A 22,354-nucleotide genomic window follows, 5' to 3' on the forward strand; every position below is an offset into this window, starting at 1 on the left:
AAATAGTTCAAGCAATAGCAAAACAAAATCTACATCACCCTTTTTTTTTTACATCTGCATACAGTAATTGATTTATAATTCACCCATAGAGTGGGTGACACAGAGTATATAAAGGCCCATTGTTTTATTTTATTCATGAATAATATGAGTGGTATGATAGGGTAGATCCTCATCAAGGACCTCTGAGAACAGAAGACAATCTGGAACGTAGTGGGCCCTCTTGAAGAGTGGTGTGATAGGTCAGATCTGCAGTGAAGAGAATCAGAGCCGTGACGAGAATCAGCGCAGTGAAGAGAATCAGAGCAGTGAAGAGAATCAGAGAAGTGAAGAGAATCAGAGCAGTGAAGAGAATCAGAGCAGTGAAGAGAATCAGAGCAGTGAAGAGAATCAGCGCAGTGAAGAGAATCAGAGCAGTGAAGAGAATCAGCGTGAAGAGAATCAGAGCAGTGAAGAGAATCAGAGCAGTGAAGAGAATCAGAGCAGTGAAGAGAATCAGAGCAGTGAAGGGAATCAGAGCAGTGAAGGGAATCAGAGCAGTGAAGAGAATCAGAGCAGTGAAGAGAATCAGCGCAGTGAAGAGAATCAGAGCAGTGAAGAGAATCAGAGCAGTGAAGAGAATCAGAGCAGTGAAGAGAATCAGAGCAGTGAAGAGAATCAGAGCAGTGAAGAGAATCAGCGCAGTGAAGAGAATCAGAGCAGTGAAGGGAATCAGAGCAGTGAAGAGAATCAGAGCAGTGAAGAGAATCAGCGCAGTGAAGAGAATCAGAGCAGTGAAGAGAATCAGAGCAGTGAAGAGAATCAGCGCAGTGAAGAGAATCAGAGCAGTGAAGAGAATCAGCGTGAAGAGAATCAGAGCAGTGAAGAGAATCAGAGCAGTGAAGAGAATCAGAGCAGTGAAGGGAATCAGAGCAGTGAAGAGAATCAGAGCAGTGAAGAGAATCAGAGCAGTGAAGAGAATCAGAGCAGTGAAGAGAATCAGCGCATTACAAATGTATCAATTTGAGATTTAAAAGAAAATGAGAAAAGGACATTCCTGAAGAAACTTTGTGGACTCAGCTACCTAAAAGTATTTCCATGGTACATGTTGAAGAAGTTTGTGGCAGTTATAGCTTAGAGATGTTTTCAAAAAACGCCCCCAGACCGTAGTTGGGATGGCTCAGGCCAGGGAGCCTTCACTTGCTAGCTCCAGGGTCAAAGCAATTTCTGGATGCTCTGGGGTAATTCCCCACACACACACACACACACACACACACACACACACACACACACACACACACACACACACACACACACACACACACACACACACACACACACACACACACACACACAGCTACAACAGATAAACATTTAAACTTACCATATCCATGGAGGATTAGCCAAATAGCTGATGTTAGCTAGCTAAAATTGGCCAGCTAAGTTAGCTAGTTAGCAAATCTTTGCTTGACTTTCTTCTCCTCAACAAACCACCACTTTATTTACAAAAGAAAAACAAGATAGCTACCACTTAGCAGTCAAATATTTTAGAAGTTTTTTGTGTACATTTTTTAATGCACATTTGTATTCCACAACAACAACACATAGTTAAAATTATTAGAGCGTTTGTTATGAAAGAGCACATGTAATCATGATTTATAACAGACTGTGGGCTCGGCCCCAACTCAGCTGGAGTTGCATGGCAAATTGTCCAGGAACACAAGGAATGCACAAAGGACAATGCCCAATGACTAGTCAACTCTTCCCCCTCTTAGGGGCCAAAATATATCTTTCTGTTACAGTATTCAGAAGACTGACTAATGTTATAGTGTCCATGTAGGGCTTTTTCCTATAGAGCTCCATTTTTATGGAATGGTCTGCCTACCAATGTGAGAGACGCAGACTCAGTCTCAACCTTTAAGTCTTTACTGAAGACTTATCTCTTCAGTAGGTCCTATGATTAAGTATAGTCTGGCCCAGGAGTGTGAAGGTGAACGGAAAGGCTGGAGCAACGAACCGCCCTTGCTGTCTCTGCCTTGCCGGTTCCCCTCTTTCCACTGGGATTCTCTGCCTCTAACCCTTTTACAGAGGCTGAGTCACTGGCCTACTGGTGTTCTTCCATGCCGTCCATGGGAGGGGTGCGTCACTTGAGTGGGTTGAGTCACTGACGTGGTCTTCCTGTCTGGGTTGGCGCCCCCATGGCCTACCAAAAGGCAAAAGGCCTCCTGCAGGGACGGGGGCTGGGATTAAAATCAAAATAAATTAAATAAAAAATATAGGACGAAACACACATCACGACAAGAGAGACAACACAACACTACATAAAGAGAGACCTAAGACAACAACATAGCATGGCAGCAACACATGACAAAACAGCATGTTAGCAACACAACATGACAACAACATGGTAGCGACACAACATGGCAGCAGCACATGGCAGCAGCACAAAACAGGGTACAAACATTTTTGGGTACAGACAACAGCACAAAGGTCAAGAAGGTAGAGACAACAATACATCATGCAGAGCAGCCACAACTGTCAGTAAATGTCCATGATTGAGTCTTTGAATGAAGAGATTGAGATAAAACTGTCCAGTTTGAGCATTTGTTGCAGTTCTATGCAAAGGAGTTTATTGTCTTCTCAGGAATTCTGTCTTATTTACATTGGTACAAAAGCTGAAGAACATATGCACATCTAGGTACTTTCCGCAGGTGCTGGAGTTGTAGGCAAACTCATGGAAAACAGAAAGGAAAACTCTGCACACTGCAACTCATGCTAACTGGTGATTTATTATAAATTCTAATTTCCTAGGCTTCTAGGCCTTTGGCCTAGTAGGCATTTCTTTGTTCATGCTTTGTCTTGTAAGTTAACCTTATGATCCATGTGCCTAGAATTATGCTTTGCTAATGTCAGTACAAAGCTTTATGCTTTGTATGTGAACCCATTAATTTTACTAAGCAATTAAATACACCTGTATTTAGAATTCCATTTTCAGACATTTCTTCATTGCCTATTACTGTAACTCAACCAGTGTTCTATTACTGTAACTCAACCATAGTGTTCTATTACTGTAACTCAACTATAGTGTTCTATTACTGTAACTCAACCATAGTGTCATATTACTGTAACTATAGTGTTCTATTACTGTAACTATAGTGTTCTATTACTGTAACTCAACCATAGTGTTCTATTACTGTAACTCAACCACAGTGTTCTATTACTGTAACTCAACCATAGTGTTCTATTACTGTAACTCAACCAGTGTTCTATTACTGTAACTCAACCAGTGTTCTATTACTATAACTCAACCATAGTGTTCTATTACTGTAACTCAACCACAGTGTTCTATTACTGTAACTCAACCATAGTGTTCTATTACTGTAACTCAACCACAGTGTTCTATTACTGTAACTCAACCACAGTGTTCTATTACTGTAACTATAGTGTTCTATTACTGTAACTCAACTATAGTGTTCTATTACTGTAACTCAACCATAGTGTTCTATTACTGTAACTCAACCATAGAGTTCTATTACTGTAACTCAACCACAGTGTTCTATTACTGTAACTCAACCATAGTGTCATATTACTGTAACTATAGTGTTCTATTACTGTAACTATAGTGTTCTATTACTGTAACTCAACCATAGTGTTCTATTACTGTAACTCAACCACAGTGTTCTATTACTGTAACTCAACCATAGTGTTTTATTACTGTAACTCAACCAGTGTTCTATTACTGTAACTCAACCAGTGTTCTATTACTATAACTCAACCATAGTGTTATATTACTGTAACTCAACCACAGTGTTCTATTACTGTAACTCAACCATAGTGTTCTATTACTGTAACTCAACCACAGTGTTCTATTACTGTAACTCAACCACAGTGTTCTATTACTGTAACTATAGTGTTCTATTACTGTAACTCAACTATAGTGTTCTATTACTGTAACTCAACCATAGTGTTCTATTACTGTAACTCAACCATAGAGTTCTATTACTGTAACTCAACCACAGTGTTCTATTACTGTAACTCAACCATAGTGTCATATTACTGTAACTATAGTGTTCTATTACTGTAACTATAGTGTTCTATTACTGTAACTCAACCATAGTGTTATATTACTGTAACTCAACTATAGTGTTCTATTACTGTAACTCAACCATAGTGTTATATTACTTTAACTCAACCTGTGTTCTATTACTGTAACTCAACCACAGTGTTCTATTACTGTAACTCAACCTGTGTTCTATTACTGTAACTCAACCACAGTGTTCTATTACTGTAACTCAACTATAGTGTTCTATTACTGTAACTCAACCATAGTGTTCTATTACTGTAACTCAACTATATAGTGTTCTATTACTGTAACTCAACCATAGTGTTCTATTACTGTAACTCAACCACAGTGTTCTATTACTGTAACTATAGTGTTCTATTACTGTAACTCAACCATAGTGTTCTATTACTGTAACTCAACCATAGTGTTCTATTACTGTAACTCAACCATAGTGTTCTATTACTGTAACTCAACCACAGTGTTCTATTACTGTAACTCAACCAGTGTTCTATTACTGTAACTCAACCAGTGTTCTATTACTGTAACTCAACTACAGTGTTCTATTACTGTAACTCAACTACAGTGTTCTATTACTGTAACTCAACCACAGTGTTCTATTACTGTAACTCAACCAGTGTTCTATTACTGTAACTCAACCACAGTGTTCTATTATTGTAACTCAACCACAGTGTTCTATTACTGTAACTCAACCACAGTGTTCTATTACTGTAACTCAACCACAGTGTTCTATTACTGTAACTCAACCACTGTTCTATTACTGTAACTCAACCACAATATTCTATTACTGTAACTATAGTGTTCTATTACTGTAACTCAACCAGTGTTCTATTACTGTAACTCAACCATAGTGTTCTATTACTGTAACTCAACCATAGTGTTCTATTACTGTAACTCAACCACAGTGTTCTATTACTGTAACTCAACCATAGTGTCATATTACTGTAACTATAGTGTTCTATTACTGTAACTATAGTGTTCTATTACTGTAACTCAACCATAGTGTTCTATTACTGTAACTCAACCACAGTGTTCTATTACTGTAACTCAACCATAGTGTTCTATTACTGTAACTCAACCACAGTGTTCTATTACTGGGGGGGATTTAACACCCGCTCGCCAGCCGCACCAATGTGTCAGGAAACACTGTTCACCTGATGACCATGGTCAGCCTGCAGGCGCCCGGCCCGCCACAAGGAGTCCTTAGAGCGCGATGAGCCAAGTAAAGCCCCCCCGGCCAAACCCTCCCCTAACCCAGATGATGCTGGACCAATTGTGCACCACCCTATGGGACCCTCGATCACGGCCAGTTGTGATACAGCCCGGGATTGAACCTGGGTCTGTAGTGATGCCTCTAGCCCTGCAATGCAGTGCCTTAGACCTCTGCGCCTCTCGAGAGGCCCAAATATACTTTATTTCAATAAATGTTTTGACTATCTGTTTTGCCATGTATGAATATGTTATTCAATACGTTTCTATGGGCTAATAGGAATAAGGCCAAATTCAATGTTTCATTAAATATTGTACCTACAGGGGTCATATAATTCCAAATCAAATCGCTAAATGATCCTTGGTATGACCATCTTAAAACAATTCCATATGTTAGCTTAGAAGAAACCAAGCCCTGGCCCTTAGTCTTTTTATAGCCACTGGTCAAAAGTAGTGCACTATGTATAATGCAAATATCTAGCAACCAAAAGGCTGAGTGTTCAAATCTCATTGTGGACAACTTTCGCTAATTAGCCACTTTTGTACATTTAAGTACATTTGAGCTACTTTGCAACTACTTAGCATGTTATCTAACCCTTCCCCTAACCCTCACCTTAAACCTTTAAACCTTTTAACTAACCCTTCCCCTAACATTAACCCTTTAACCTGATCCTAATACTAACCCTAACCCTACCCATAACCCTAACACCTAGCCTAGCTAACATTAGCCAGCTAGCTAACATTAGTCTTATCCACCTAGCTAACATTAGCCAAAACAAATTGGAATTCATAACATATCCTACGAATTGTAAATCGGAATATATCATACGAAATGGATGATGGACATCCACAAATTAATACATACCATGTGAAACGTAACATTTCATACTAAATTGAGTGCCTCGGATTTACAGTGCATTCAAAAAGTATTCAGATCCTTTGACTTTTTCCACATTTTGTTGTTACAGCCTTATTCTAAAATGGATTTTATAGCTTTTTTCCCTCAACAAATTTACACACAATGCCCCATATCCTAAACATGGGGGCCACTCAGGGGTGCTTGCTTAGTCCCCTCCTGTACTCCTTGTTCACCAACGACTGCGTGGCCAAGCACAACTCCAACACCATCATTAAGTTTGCTGACGACACAACAGTGGTAGGCCTGATCACCGACAACGATGAGACAGCCTATAGAGAGGAGGTCAGCGGCCATGCAGTGTGGTGCCAGGACCACAACCTCTCCCTTAATGTGAGCAAGACAAAGGAGCTGATCGTGGACTACAGGAAAAGGAGGGCCGAACATGACCCCATTCACATTGACGGGGCTGTAGTGGAGCAGGTCGAGAGTTAAGTTCCTTGGTGCCCATATTACCAACAAACTTTCATGGTCCAAACACACCAAGACAGTCGTAAAGAGGGCACGACAATACCTTTTCTCCCTCAGGAGACTGAAAAAATTTGGCATGGGTCCCCAGATTCTCAAAAAGTTATACAGCTGCACCATCGAGTGCATCCTGACTGGTTGCATCATCGCCTGGTATGGTAACATCTTGTTATCCGACCGTAAGGCACTACAAAGGGTAGTGCGTACGGCCCAGTACATCACTGGGGCCAAGCTTCCTGCCATCCACAACCTATATACTAGGCGGTGTAAGAGGAAGGCCCAAAAAATTGTCAAAGACTCCAGTCACCCAAGTCATCATAGATTGTTCTCTCTGATACTGCACAGCAACGGTACCGGAGCATCAAGTCTAGGTCCAAAAGGCTCCTTAACAGCTTATACCCCCAAGCCATAAGACTTCTGAATACTTGGACAAAGACAAACAAACGGTTGGTATAACTAGCTAGCTATATTGCCAAAAGACCGTTTGCTCGATATCTTTCAAGTGAAGTTTATTAGGTTGGTTGCCAGCTTGTAACGGATACTAACCACTGTCTATTGAATTCATTCAAGCAATATTCACTTACATTAAGTGCATTTCTCGAGAAATGTATAAAAAAAATGTCAGATCTGGTGAGGAAACGTTTTAGCTAACTACCTAAACGACTAAAGTTGGGCGTAGGTGATGTCCTGTTAAACAGGGTGACGTTATAGCAACAACGTTAAACACCAAAGTACACAAACTCCACTGGAGCTTCCTTCTTCTGCCTTCTTTTTGCACGAAGACTTCAGAGATTTGTATCCCTCCTTGTGCCGCGTTCATGTGCTAGTGGGAACTAGGAAACTCAGACATTTCCGAGTTTCTAAATCGTTGAATGCAGCACGTAACTTCAACCAGTTAGCAAGTACAAAAAAAATATTATCTGAATAAATCCTGCTACTGTTATAAAACCAATAACCGTATAGCAGTTTTGACTTTACTCGAAGTTAAAATCTTAAAATCTCTAAGGCTAAAATATTATACATTCGCAATCAAAAGTATGTCAGGATGGCCGAGCGGTCTAAGGCGCTGCGTTCAGGTCGCAGTCTCCCCTGGAGGCGTGGGTTCGAATCCCACTTCTGACAAATACTTTTTTCCTCCCCGAACTGAATCAGACAAGTGCGTCGATGTTAGTAAGATCCCCTGCTACAAACAAGTAAGTTATTTTATAGTAGCAACGAACGCAATACTAAATCAGTATAAATAAAATTTCGAAAATTTTGTTGGAACTGTTATCCACACGAGGGCACTAAAGTGCAACAAATAGAACCTCATCAAACTGCAAGGGTGAAGTTTCTCCTAAATACAGATTTAGGATCAGCTTCCTATCCTTAACCCATTAGTGGGGAACATGCAAAATGGACCTAAGATCAGTGACAAGAGGCAAATTCACCCTATTCCTATAGAAAATTTCCAGATTTTTTTCATTTTTTAAAAAACATTTTGTAATTCTATGCTCACGGATGATCCAAATATGATATAATTCTATTATATTACTGCCTGGCCTCAGAGCTATATGAAATATATGTTTACATATTTCTGAGCGCCTCCAAGACATGTTATGATACGTACTTATGTTCTAGTTTAGGGATGGGCAGTTGGCGGCCCATGAAGGCCCTTGGATAGAGGAACCAGGAAATCTGGTCACAATGCAGACACAGTGGACAGATAACAGACACATTTTAATACCATGTGTTGACACTTTTCAGAATGTAGGCAAGGTCAGGACAAAGGACCCATGTTAGCACTATGTATAAATGGGGCTTTAGAGTTTGAGTTTTATTAAAAACATTTTTTTCAGTTTTCTGCAATGCTGCAGTGCACCCCAAAAATAATCACTTCTTAGGTGCTACTTCATTCATTTATTTGGGCATACAGTATGTTCACTTGCCAAGATTCTAAATATGAATGATTATGAATATGGTAGGATGCCATGTTGCTCATGAAATGTGTAGGCCTACCAGTTGTTTTGTGATGAAGGGACTAAATCCTATGTCCGTTTCTGCACAGTCTGCAATATCTACTAGATTTCTCCTTGCAGTTCGAATGGGTGATTTATACATTTTATATATAGTTTTAGGAATAACCCCCATAGTCTGGCCCATGTGAATGTGAATGTTCATTGATGTCTTATACTCCAACTAGCTAGTAGCTTGATGTGCAAAGTGCTATAGAAATATAACTTAGCAGTCAGAACCAGGTATTGCTATAGCACGAGAAGGAAGGCCAAATTAAAGGGACTTTTCTGACCAGCATCCGACGAGCCAATATCTATAACGGACAACCTATGCCCTAACAAAACAGTTAAAGCTAGGGCTAGATCCATGCTTTGGTTTAGTCTCCCTGGCTCTGTTTCAACATACTAACGTTTTAGCATTTGTGGCACAAATTCAAGTCATGGAACCGATATTAGCATTTTCATGTTCAAAACATCTGTAAGTGACTTTGTTGAGCTTCACAACTTTAATGACTTTAATGGGATTTATCCCACAAATGCTAAAACGTTAGCATGTGGAAACAGTGCCAGGGAAACTAAACCAAATCATGGATTGCAGTCATACCTGGTCCATAGACTGTTTGGAGGGTTAGGAAACCAATGTGTCATTTTGTAATTTGGCTGAACTATCCCTTTAACCCTAAATCTAAACGTTAACCCTAACCATAACCTATTTTTAAACAATTTGGGAAATTAAGCAACATCGGCTTGCAGCCTAGTCTTGTCCCTTTCATTTTTCCTATGACAAAGATGTCCTTATGGAGTCCATTTTGAGTCATTGTTATCCTTTTAATACAGTTGGCACTGCCAGATGGAGGCTGCCTCGTTCATACAATCCCCACATTAAAAATAAAATTAAAAAATAGTTAATTTCATGCAATTATTAATGATAAACACAAACATTCAGAACGCACAGCACAACACAGTTTACTTGCTAATATTTTTATACAAATAGTAAAAAGAGAGCTTGTATTTGAAGGAAACACATACTGTACCACATTGCCAGATATATATGTTGTATACTTCTCTCAGAAGAAGTTTAAAGAAACATGTCTGTAAAGAAAATCACTTAATTGAACGTCCAAACTTTCCATTACAACAGCTTTCACCAACTCTAACGATGTAAAAAAAAAAGAAGAAAGTTAAAATAGCTGTTTCAGTAATCACATACAGTATAGAAAGTTGTCTAAGTGATTTAGCCAAACCAATTAATCTCAGAATCAAAATCTGCATAAAATAAACAGCAAAAATAAAAACATTCCGATAAACAGCCGTTAGTATCTGGTGGTAAGCAGCTCATCTACCCTACCCAACCCAACCCACCATTTAACGTAACACTTGGATTTCATGTTCCAAAAGAACCACAAAATATTTTTTGTTTAGTTTTTTTCCTTCATTCTTTTTTTATTTTAAACACAACCTGAAGACTTGGTTGATTGGTTGTCCATCATGTTTCTGGGTGGATAACCATACTATCTTCGGTTGTCCTCTGACTACACGGATGGATCCATCAAACATGCTGCACAGCCCTCAACAACAGCCCTCAGATCAGGTCAGATCAGACCGCTGTAAATGGTTACGTCTTACTCTGTGGTTTTTAAATGCCTGCTTTAGCTTCCATTGTAGAGAAAGAGACAGTACTACTCCTCCATGCCCTTCTGTTAGAAGATGTCTACATATTGAACGTCCTCGTTCAATGTCCCAAGATGAGCAGACTTCCTGTCAGACCAAATTTACCACACCCCGTTTACAGGATGGCACAGAAGAACTTCTTCTCCCTAAAAGGGTTTTCGGATGCGGGCACCGGCGACAGGAGCGGGTCCTCTTTGGCATGGGCTTCGCAGTACGACATTAAGTCTGCTGCTGCTTTGGACACCTGTATTGAAACACACACACACACACACACACACACACACACACACACACACACACACACACACACACACACACACACACACACACACACACACACACACACACACACACACAATTTGACTTTGACTTCGACACAATAGATTTGTTGGTACTTTTACATTACAGTGCGGAATAAAGCGATAATATCATAGTAACTATAACCATACTATGGCAACCAATGTCTCATTCTGTATATCCCTTAGTTCCTTTATCCTTTTTTGGCAGTGATGCTACCGATTTCTCATATATCGGTTATATCCTTTTAGGCAGTGATGCTACCGATTTCTCATATTTCGGTTGTATGCTTTTAGGTAGTGATGCTACCGATTTCTCATATTTCGGTTATATGCCTTTAGGCCGTGATGCTACCGATTTCTCATATTTCATATATGCCAATAACCGAAAGATGCTGGATCAAATCCCTGAGCTGACAAGGTAAAAAAAATCTGCCAAATCTGCCATTCTATTTACAGATGTGCTGTGTACAGGTACAGTGATCGGTAAGCTGCTCTGACAGCTGATGCTTAAAGTTACTGAGGGAGATATAAGTCTCCAGCTTCAGGGATTTTTGCAATTCTTTCCAGTCACTGGCAGCAGAGACCTGGAAGGAAAGGCGGCCAAAGGAGTTGTTGGCTTTGGGGATGACCAGTGAAATATACCTGCAGGAGTGCGTGCAACGGGTGGGTGTTACTATGGAGACCAGTGAGCTGAGATAAGGCGGGGCCTTAACTAGCAAAGACTTATAGATGACCTGGAGCCAGTGGGTTTGGCAACGGATATGTAGCGAGGGGCAGCCAACGAGAGCATACAGGTTGCAGTGGTGGGTAGTATATGGGGCTTTGGTGACAAAACGGATGGCACTCTGATAGACTACATCCAATTTACTGAGTAGATTGTTGGAGGCTATTTTGTAAATGACATCGCCGAAGTCAAGGATCGGTAGGATAGTCGGTTTTACGAGGGTATGTTTGGCAGCATGAGTGAAGGAGGCTTTATTGCGAAATAGGAAGCCGATTCCAGATTACATTTTGGATTGGAGATGCTTAATGTGAGTCTGGAAGGAGAGTTTACAGTCTAGCCAGACACCTAGGTATTTGTAGTTGTCCACATATTCTAAGTGAGAACTGTCCAGAGTAGTAATGCTAGGCGGGCGGGCAGGTGCGGGCAGCAATTGGTTGAAGAGCATGCATTTAGTTTTACTTGCATTTAAGAGCAGTTGGAGGCCACGGAAGGAGTGTTGTATGGCACTGAAGCTCGTTTGGAGGTTTGTTAACACAGTGTCCAAGGAAGGGCCAACTGTATACAGAATGGTGTCATCTGCGTAGAGGTGGATCAGAGAATCACCAGCAGCAAGAGCAACATCATTGATATATACAGAGAAAAGAGTAGGCCCGAGAATTGAACCTTGTGGCACCCCCATAGAGACTGCCAGAGGTCCGGACAACAGGCCCTCCGATTTGACACACTGAACTCTATCTGAGAAGTAGTTGGTGAACCAGGCGAGGCAGTCATTTGAGAAACCAAGGCTGTTGAGTCTGCCGATAAGAATGCGGTGATTGACAGAGTCGAAAGCCTTGGCCAGGTTGATGAAAACGGCTGCACAGTACTGTATTTTATCTATGGCAGTTATAATATTGTTTAGGACTTTGAGCGTGGCTGAGGTGCACCCATGACCAGCTTGGAAACCAAATTGCATAGTGGAGAAGGTACATTGGGATTCTAAATGGTCGGTATACGTCTGTAGCAGTTTGGGTCTAGAGTGTCTCCCCCTTTAAAGAAGGGGATGACCGCGGCAGCTTTCCAATCTTTATGGATCTCAGATGATACAGGCTAGTAATAGGGGTTGCAACAATTTCGGTGGATAATTTTTTGATTGTCTAGCCCAGCTGATTTGTATGGATCCAGATTTTGCAGCTCTTTCAGAACATCAGCCATCCGGATTTAGGTGAAGGAGAAGTGGGGGAGGCTTGGGCAAGTTGCTACGGGGGGTACAGAGCTGTTGGCCGGGGTAGGGGTAGCCAGGTGGAAAGAATGGTCAGCCGTAGAAAAATTCTTCTTGAAATTCTCGATTATCATAGATTTATCGGTGGTGACAGTATTTCCTATAAAATATATTTTGATTTGTTTAACACTTTTTTGGTTACTACATGATTCCATATGTGTTATTTCATAGTTTTGACGTCTTCATTGTTAATCTACAATGAAGAAAATTGTAAAAATAAAGAAAAACCCTTGAATGAGTAGCTGTTATAAAACCTTTGACCGGTAGTGTATCTGTTAGGTTTTTTATCTTCTTGGCCGGTGATATAGACCTAATTCCCCCTCACCTTTATCCTGTCAATGTTTGCCTCCATCTTCAGCTGCTCTACCAGTTTCCTGGCCTGGGCGATGCTTGCTGTGTTGTTGGACGCCATGATAAAGATTCTCAGCTAGGCCTGGTATAGGCTGTCTGAAGGGAAGAGAAGAGGTTCGGTTAGGGTTGAAGCTTAAGATTAGTCTGTTTGTCTGTCTGTCTGGGGTGGAAACCTGGTCTCAGAACATTTCATATCATTCTGTATGTACAGTGCATTCGGAAAGTATTCAGACTCCTTCCCCTTTTCCACATTCTTTTTAAAGTTTGAACTTTATTCTAAAATGGATTAAATTAAATTAAATCCTCATCAATATACACACAATACCCCAAAATGACAAAGTGAAAACAGGTTTTTATAAATTGTTGCAAATGTGTTACATAGGTATTCAGACCCTTCGCTATCAGACTCGAAACTGAGCTCAGGTGCATCCTGTTTCCATTAATCATCCTTGAGATGTTTCTACAACTTGATTGGAGTCCAGCTGTGGCAAATTCAATTGATTGGACATGATTTGGAAAGGCACGCACCTGTCTATAAAAAGTCTCACAGTTGACAGTGCAAAACCAAGCCATGAGGTTGAAGGAATTGTCCATAGAGCTCCGAGCCAGGATTGTGTAGAACCTCAGATCTGGGGAAGGGTACCAAAACAATTATGCAGCTTTGAAGGTCCCCAAGAACACAGTGTCCTCCATCATTCTTAAATGGAAGAAGTTTGAACTACCAAGACTCTTCCTAGAGCTGGCCACCCGGCCAAACTGAGCAATCGGGGAGAAGGGCCTTGGTCAGGGAGGTGACCAAGAGCCTGAGGGTCACTCTGACAGAGCTCCAGAGTTCCTCTGTGGAGATGGGAGAACCTTCCAGAAGGACAACCATCATGCAGCACTCGAACAATCAGGACTTAATGGTAGAGTGGCCAGACAGAAGCCACTCCTCAGTAAAAGGCACATGACAGCCCTCTAGGAGTTTGCCAAAAGGACTCTCAGACCATGAGAAACCAGATTCTCTGGTCTGATTAAACCAAGATTGAACTCTTTGGCCTGAATGCCAAGTGTCACGCCTGGAGGAAACCTTGCACGATCCCTACAGTGAAGCATGGTGGTGCCAGCATCATGCTGTGGGGGATGTTTTTCAGCAGCATGGACTGGGGGAATAGTCAGGATCGAGGGAAAGAGTACAGAGTACAGAGATCCTTGACGAAAATCTGCTCCGGAGCACTCAGGGCCTCAGACAGGGGCGAAGGTTCACTTTCCAACAGGACAAAGACCCTAAGCACACAGCCAAGACAAGGAGTGGCTTCGGGACAAGTCTCTGAATGTTCTTGAGTGAACCCGATCGAACATCTCTGGAGAAACCTGAAAATAGCTGTGCAGCGACGCTCCCCATCCAACCTGACAGAGCTTGAGAATATCAGCAGTGAGGAATGGGAGAAACTCCCCAAATACAGGTGATTCAAACTTATGTTGTTATGTTGTGTCATGCCAAGATGACTCAAGGCTGTAATCGCTGCCAAAGGTGCTTCAACAAAGTACTGAGGAAAAGGTCTGAATACTTATGTAAATTGAATATTTCAATTTGTTATTATGCATACATTTGCAAAAATGTTTAAAAAAAACTGTTTTAGCTTGGAATTTCAAATCAAATCACATTTTATTTGTGATTTGCGCCAAATTCAACAGGTGTAGGTAGACCTTACCATGAGATGCTTACTTACAAGCCCTTCACCAACAATGCAGTTCAAGAAATAGAGTTAAGAAAATATTTACTAAATAAACTAAAGTAAATAATCTACTAAAAAGTAACACAATAAAATAACAAGTATGAGGTTATATACAGGGTGTACCAAGTCAATGTGGGGGGGTACAGGTTTGTTAAGGTCATTTGTACATGTAGGTAGTGGGAAAGTGACTGTCCATAGATAATAAACAGCGTGTTGCAGCAGAGTAAAAAACAAAGCGGGGGGTCAATGCAAATAGTATGGTTGGCCATTTGATTAATTGTTCAGAAGTCTTATGGCTTGGGGGTATAAGCTGTTAAGGAGCCTTTTGGACCTAGACTTGATGCTCCGGTACCGTTGCTGTGCGGTATCAGAGAGAACAATCTATGACTTGGGTGACTGGAGTCTTTGACAATTTTTTGGGCCTTCCTCTTACACCGCCTAGTATATAGGTTGTGGATGGCAGGAAGCTTGGCCCCAGTGATGTACTGGGCCGTACGCACTACCCTTTGTAGTGCCTTACGGTCGGATAACAAGATGTTACCATACCAGGCGATGATGCAACCAGTCAGGATCCACTCGATGGTGCAGCTGTATAACTTTTTGAGAATCTGGGGACCCATGCCAAATTCTTTCAGTCTCCTGAGGGAGAAAAGGTATTGTCGTGCCCTCTTTACGACTGTCTTGGTGTGTTTGGACCATGAAAGTTTGTTGGTAATATGGGCACCAAGGAACTTAACTCTCGACCTGCTCCACTACAGCCCTGTCAATGTGAATGGGGTCATGTTCGGCCCTCCTTTTCCTGTAGTCCACGATCAGCTCCTTTGTCTTGCTCACATTAAGGGAGAGGTTGTGGTCCTGGCACCACACTGCATGGCCGCTGACCTCCTCTCTATAGGCTGTCTCATCGTTGTCGGTGATCAGGCCTACCACTGTGGTGTCGTCAGCAAACTTAATGATGGTGTTGGAGTTGTGCTTGGTCGTTGGTGAACAAGGAGTACAGGAGGGGACTAAGCAAGCACCCCTGAGTGGCCCCCATGTTTAGGGCATTGTGTGTAAATTTGTTGAGGGAAAAAAGCTATAAAATCCATTTTAGAATAAGGCTGTAACAACAAAATGTGGAAAAAGTCAAGGGATCTGAATACTTTTTGAATGCACTGTAAATCCGAGGCACTCAATTTAGTATGAAATGTTACGTTTCACATGGTATGTATTAATTTGTGGATGTCCATCATCCATTTCGTATGATATATTCCGATTTACAATTCGTAGGATATGTTATGAATTCCAATTTGTTTTGGCTAATGTTAGCTAGGTGGATAAGACTAATGTTAGCTAGCTGGCTAATGTTAGCTAGGCTAGGTGTTAGGGTTATGGGTAGGGTTAGTATTAGGATCAGGTTAAAGGGTTAATGTTAGGGGAAGGGTTAGTTAAAAGGTTTAAAGGTTTAAGGTGAGGGTTAGGGGAAGGGTTAGATAACATGCTAAGTAGTTGCAAAGTAGCTCAAATGTACTTAAATGTACAAAAGTGGCTAATTAGCGAAAGTTGTCCACAATGAGATTTGAACACTCAGCCTTTTGGTTGCTAGATATTTGCATTATACATAGTGCACTACTTTTGACCAGTGGCTATAAAAAGACTAAGGGCCAGGGCTTGGTTTCTTCTAAGCTAACATATGGAATTGTTTTAAGATGGTCATACCAAGGATCATTTAGCGATTTGATTTGGAATTATATGACCCCTGTAGGTACAATATTTAATGAAACATTGAATTTGGCCTTATTCCTATTAGCCCATAGAAACGTATTGAATAACATATTCATACATGGCAAAACAGATAGTCAAAACATTTATTGAAATAAAGTATATTTGGGCCTCTCGAGAGGCGCAGAGGTCAATGGCACTGCATTGCAGGGCTAGAGGCATCACTACAGACCCAGGTTCAATCCCGGGCTGTATCACAACTGGCTGTGATCGAGGGTCCCATAGGGTGGTGCACAATTGGTCCAGCATCATCTGGGTTAGGGGAGGGTTTGGCCGGGGGGGCTTTACTTGGCTCATCGCGCTCTAAGGACTCCTTGTGGCGGGCCGGGCGCCTGCAGGCTGACCATGGTCATCAGGTGAACAGTGTTTCCTGACACATTGGTGCGGCTGGCGAGCGGGTGTTAAGAAGCGCGGTTTGGCAGGTCGGAGGACGCGTGATTCGACCTTCACCCCCCCCGAGCCCTTTGGGGAGTTCCAGCGATGAGACAAGATTTACATTTGGGAGAAAAAAGGGGGTAAAATACAAAAAAATTAAGTCTATTTTGCAGTGTCTGTCCTATAGCTCAGGGTTATTATGATCTGTTTCTATCCATTTTTAACCACTTTTTTGGCACTAAAGTACTTCCATGCTTCCATAATTTTTTTTAAACTGGTACTGGGTTACCTTTAGGCAAGTTTTGTGAGGCTTGTGGGCATCGTAGAGCCCAAACCGTTCAGACACTACAGATGTTTTCATGATGTCTCCTGGTCTGACAAACATCGCTGTACCTCTGCCACCTTCCACCGCAGATGGGGAAGGCCGACATGAACAGATATATCTAGTTTAAATAGACAGATTTTGATTGGGATTTTTGTTATTATGCTAATTACATTTCTGCGTGGGCGGTTAAAAACAGGCTTTAAAACATTGATAAGAGGGAGGTTGAAGTGTCTGTGTGTGTGCCTGTGTCACCGACTAGCTATCCCTAGTGATTAATCCCATCAGTGGCCTCCTACCTTTCAGCCCCATGGTGCAGCAGGTTAGGGTATGGCTCACCGTGGGATCAGATGGATCAGTGGGTTAAACGCTCATCTCAGATTTCTGCTTGGTGCTGGAACATCAATATTGATGTCCCACAGTGGCACACCTGTCCATGTCACAGCGCCCCACCTGTCCATGTCACAGCGCCCCACCGGTCCATGTCACAGCATCACACCTGTCCATGTGGATGCCTCAAAGGGACAGCCCTGTAGCATGGTCAGTTTTCACTGCTGTCACAGCCTGACTGCACCCTGCACCTGATCTGCCAGCCACAGGGTCCAGACCTAACCAGTTACCACAGACCTCCACTAGGCTCTATGGCCTTTATAACGGTGAAGGTTTATCCCTGCCTTTTTAGTTGACATTGTCCTAAATCTGAGGAGACAAAACTTCAGAGCAGGGATTCACTTTTGACAGGTTAAGATAACTGAGATATTACTTTTTTTTTGAGCTACATGTCCCTACAAAGTAAGAATAGAGGTTATCAATATTTTTCAGAGTACTTCAATTGAAAATTCTCACAATTATTGCCAGATAGAACTATATGTTAGAGGTGGTGTGACGAGGTGTATAGTTTGAGGAGGGTCTGTGTGTTCAAGTTTTGTAACAGAGTCTTTTTTATTTAATTGTATTTAATTCAAGTCCATGCTCCCCAAATGGCACCACACAGCTAAGGAACAGGGACCAGACTTCAGTATGTCTGATGAGTAAGCTGCAGCTACAGCAGGCTGTGGTGTTAGTGGGTCAGGTGGTCAGCCTGAGGTGGTCTTAGTGGGTCAGGTGATCAGCCTGAGGTGGTGTTAGTGGGTCAGGTGATCAGCCTGAGGTGGTGTTAGTGGGTCAGGTGATCAGCCTGAGGTGGTGTTAGTGGGTCAGGTGGTCAGCCTAAGGTGGTGTTAGTGGGTCAGGTGGTCAGCCTGAGGTGGTGTTAGTGGGTCAGGTGATCAGCCTGAGGTGTTGTTAGTGGGTCAGGTGATCAGCCTGAGGTGGTGTTAGTGGGTCAGGTGGTCAGCCTGAGGTGGTGTTAGTGGGTCAGGTGGTCAGCCTGAGGTGGTGTTAGTGGGTCAGGTGATCAGCCTGAGGTGGTGTTAGTAGGTCAGGTGGTCAGCCTGAGGTGGTGTTAGTAGGTCAGGTGGTCAGCCTGAGGTGGTGTTAGTGGTTCAGGTGATCAGCCTGAGGTGGTGTTAGTGGGTCAGGTGATCAGCCTGAGGTGGTGTTAGTGGGTCAGGTGGTCAGCCTGAGGTGGTGTTAGTGGGTCAGGTGGTCAGCCTGAGGTGGTGTTAGTTGGTCAGGTGATCAGCCTGAGGTGGTGTTAGTGGGTCAGGTGATCAGCTACCTATCATTCTTTATTCATTAGTCTGGTTCTACCCCAGAACACAGTGTGTCTGAGGTCCCACTTGAGTCCCCCTGCACATTTGAAGGATTCCCTTATCCTACCCTTACCTTTCGGCACACCTCCTCATATTAAATCCTCTGGTGTGGCCTGGGTGGTCTAGGGGTCAGTGCCACCACATATAGCAAACAAAGACCAGCATCAACATGGGTTCAAATCCCCCACTTCCTATGTGACGCACTGTCTCCTCCATTAAACTCATACTTTCTATGACGCACTGTCTCCTCCATTAAACTCATACTATCTATGTGATGCGCTGTCTCCTCCATTAAACTCATACTTTCTATGATGCACTGTCTCCTCCATTAAACTCATACTGTCTATGTGACGCGCTGTCTCCTCCATTAAAAAATCATATTGTCTATGTGACGTGCAGTCTCCTCCATTAAACTCACACTGTCTATGTGACGCGCTGTCTCCTCCATTAAACTCATACTTTCTATGACGCACTGTCTCCTCCATTAAAAAATTCATACTTCCTATGTGACGCACTGTCTCCTCCATTAAACTCATACTGTCTATGTGACGCACTGTCTCCTCCATTAAACCCATACTGTCTATGTGACGCACTGTCTCCTCCATTAAACCCATACTGTCTATGTGACGCACTGTCTCCTCCATTAAAAAATCATATTGTCTATGTGACTTGCGGTCTCCTCCATTAAACTCACACTGTCTATGTGACGCGCTGTCTCCTCCATTAAACTCATACTTTCTATGACGCACTGTCTCCTCCATTAAACTCATACTGTCTATGTGACGTGCGGTCTCCTCCATTAAAAAACTCATACTTTCTAATAACCCCTTTTACTGGTCAGGACGTGACAACTGTCTATGTGACGTGCGGTCTCCTCCATTAAAAAATTGCATTGTCCCCACAATAAGTTGGAGAAGTTGAAATAAAACCATTTATTTCAGTGAGGCAAAGGACCACCTGTCATAGTGGATTTATAGTGACTGTAAACAGGCTAAGTTGTATCAACAGTGTAATGTAAACTACAGGGTTTTACTGAGTCTAAGGCTCTCAGGACACGGGCTGTTTCAGAAATGGCAGCCTATTCCCTATGTTGTGCACGTATTTTGACCTGGGCCCTGGTCAACAGTAATGCACTACATTGGGAACAGGGTACCATTTCAGACTCAACCCTGGTTGCTCTGGTTGTTCTCACACACACACACACACACACACACACACACACACACACACACACACACACACACACACACACACACACACACACACACACACACACACTTAAAGTAGCAACCACGTAGTAGACCTTGTCTGGTACCTGCTAGTGGTGAAGGAGAACAGGCTACAGAGGTAGACAGGGAGTTTACCCAGAAGGGCAGAAGGAAGTACCAACAGAAGGAGGTGCCAACAGAAGGAATTACCAACAGAAGGAAGTACCAACAGAAGGAAGTACCAACAGAAGGAAGTACCAACAGAAGGAAGTACCAACAGAAGGAAGTACCAACAGAAGGAGGTGCCAACAGAAGGAAGTACCAACAGAAGGAAGTACCAACAGAAGGAAGTACCAACAGAAGGAAGTACCAACAGAAGGAAGTACCAACAGAAGGAATTACCAACAGAAGGAAGTACCAACAGAAGGAAGTACCAACAGAAGGAAGTACCAACAGAAGGAAGTACCAACAGAAGGAGGTGCCAACAGAAGGAATTACCAACAGAAGGAAGTACCAACAGAAGGAAGTACCAACAGAAGGAAGTACCAACAGAAGGAAGTACCAACAGAAGGAAGTACCAACAGAAGGATGTACCAACAGAAGGAAGTTCCAACAGAAGGAAGTACCAACAGAAGGAAGTACCAACAGAAGGAAGTACCAACAGAAGGAAGTACCAACAGAAGGAAGTTCCAACAGAAGGAAGTACCAACAGAAGGAAGTACCAACAGAAGGAAGTACCAACAGAAGGAAGTACCAACAGAAGGAAGTACCAACAGAAGGAAGTACCAACAGAAGGAAGTACCAACAGAAGGAAGTACCAACAGAAGGAGGTGCCAACAGAAGGAATTACCAACAGAAGGAAGTACCAACAGAAGGAAGTACCAACAGAAGGAAGTACCAACAGAAGGATGTACCAACAGAAGGAATTACCAACAGAAGGAAGTGCCAACAGAAGGAAGTACCAACAGAAGGAAGTACCAACAGAAGGAGGTGCCAACGAGTTACCAACAGAAGGAAGTACCAACAGAAGGAAGTACCAACAGAAGGAAGTACCAACAGAAGGATGTACCAACAGAAGGAAGTACCAACAGAAGGATGTACCAACAGAAGGAAGTACCAACAGAAGGAAGTACCAACAGAAGGATGTACCAACAGAAGGAAGTTCCAACAGAAGGAAGTACCAACAGAAGGAAGTACCAACAGAAGGAGGTGCCAACAGAAGGAATTACCAACAGAAGGAAGTACCAACAGAAGGATGTACCAACAGAAGGAAGTACCAACAGAAGGAAGTACCAACAGAAGGAAGTACCAACAGAAGGAAGTACCAACAGAAGGATGTACCAACAGAAGGAAGTTCCAACAGAAGGAGGTGCCAAAAAAGGGTGGCATGGCGACCACTCCAGGGACCACTCTAGAGACTACTCCAGGACCACTCCAGGGACCACTCCAGGGACCACTCTAGAGACCACTCTAGGGACCACTCCAGGACCACTCTAGAGACTACTTCAGGACCACTCTAGGGACCACTCCAGGACCCCTCCAGGACCACTCTAGAGACCACTCTAGGGACCACTCCAGGACCACTCTAGAGACTACTCCAGGACCACTCCACGACCACTCCAGGACCACTCTAGGGACCACTCTAGAGACTACTCCAGGACCACTCCAGGACCACTCTAGAGACTACTCCAGGACCACTCCAGGACCACTCTAGGGACCATTCTAGAGACTACTCCAGGACCACTCTAGAGACCACTCCAGGACCACTCCAGGACCACTCTAGGGACCACTCTAGGACCACTCTAGTGACCACTCTAGGGACTACTCTAGAGACTACTCCAGGACCACTCCAGGACCACTCTAGTGACCACTCTAGAGACCACTCTAGGGACCACTCTAGAGACTACTCCAGGACCACTGCAGGACCACTCTAGGGACCACTCTAGAGACTACTCCAGGACCACTCTAGAGACCACTCCAGGACCACTCCAGGACCACTCTAGGGACCACTCCAGGACCACTCCAGGACAACTCTAGAGACTACTCCAGGACCACTCCAGGACCACTCTAGTGACCACTCTAGAGACCACTCCAGGACCACTCTAGAGACCACTCCAGGACCACTCCAGGACAACTCTAGAGACTACTCCAGGACCACTCTAGTGACCACTCTAGAGACCACTCCAGGACCACTCTAGAGACCACTCCAGGACCACTCTAGAGACCACTCCAGAACCACTCCAGGACCACTCTAGAGACTACTCCAGGACCACTCTAGAGACTACTCCAGGACCACTCCAGGACCACTCTAGAGACCACTCCAGAA

The 22,354-nt window shown here is 42.9% G+C and overlaps 1 protein-coding gene and 1 non-coding gene across 2 annotated transcripts in view; one reads left to right on the plus strand and one right to left on the minus strand.

Annotated features, from left to right (window-relative positions):
• Positions 1 to 7,689: 7,689 nt before the first annotated feature.
• On the plus strand, positions 7,690 to 7,772 carry trnal-cag (transfer RNA leucine (anticodon CAG)). The gene has a single exon. It is a non-coding gene; the product is annotated as a tRNA-Leu (tRNA).
• A 1,683-nt stretch (positions 7,773 to 9,455) lies between these two features.
• The window catches only part of gng2 (guanine nucleotide binding protein (G protein), gamma 2), a 28,923-nt gene continuing 16,024 nt past the window's right edge, over positions 9,456 to 22,354 (minus strand). The window contains 2 exon segments of the mRNA NM_001146515.1: positions 9,456 to 10,559; positions 12,925 to 13,046. Coding sequence (NP_001139987.1) covers positions 10,431 to 10,559; positions 12,925 to 13,011 — 216 coding nt within the window. The 5' untranslated portion in view covers positions 13,012 to 13,046 and the 3' untranslated portion in view covers positions 9,456 to 10,430.

This window comes from Salmo salar, chromosome ssa09 (assembly GCF_905237065.1).
Source record: "Salmo salar chromosome ssa09, Ssal_v3.1, whole genome shotgun sequence".
NCBI lineage: Eukaryota > Metazoa > Chordata > Actinopteri > Salmoniformes > Salmonidae > Salmo > Salmo salar.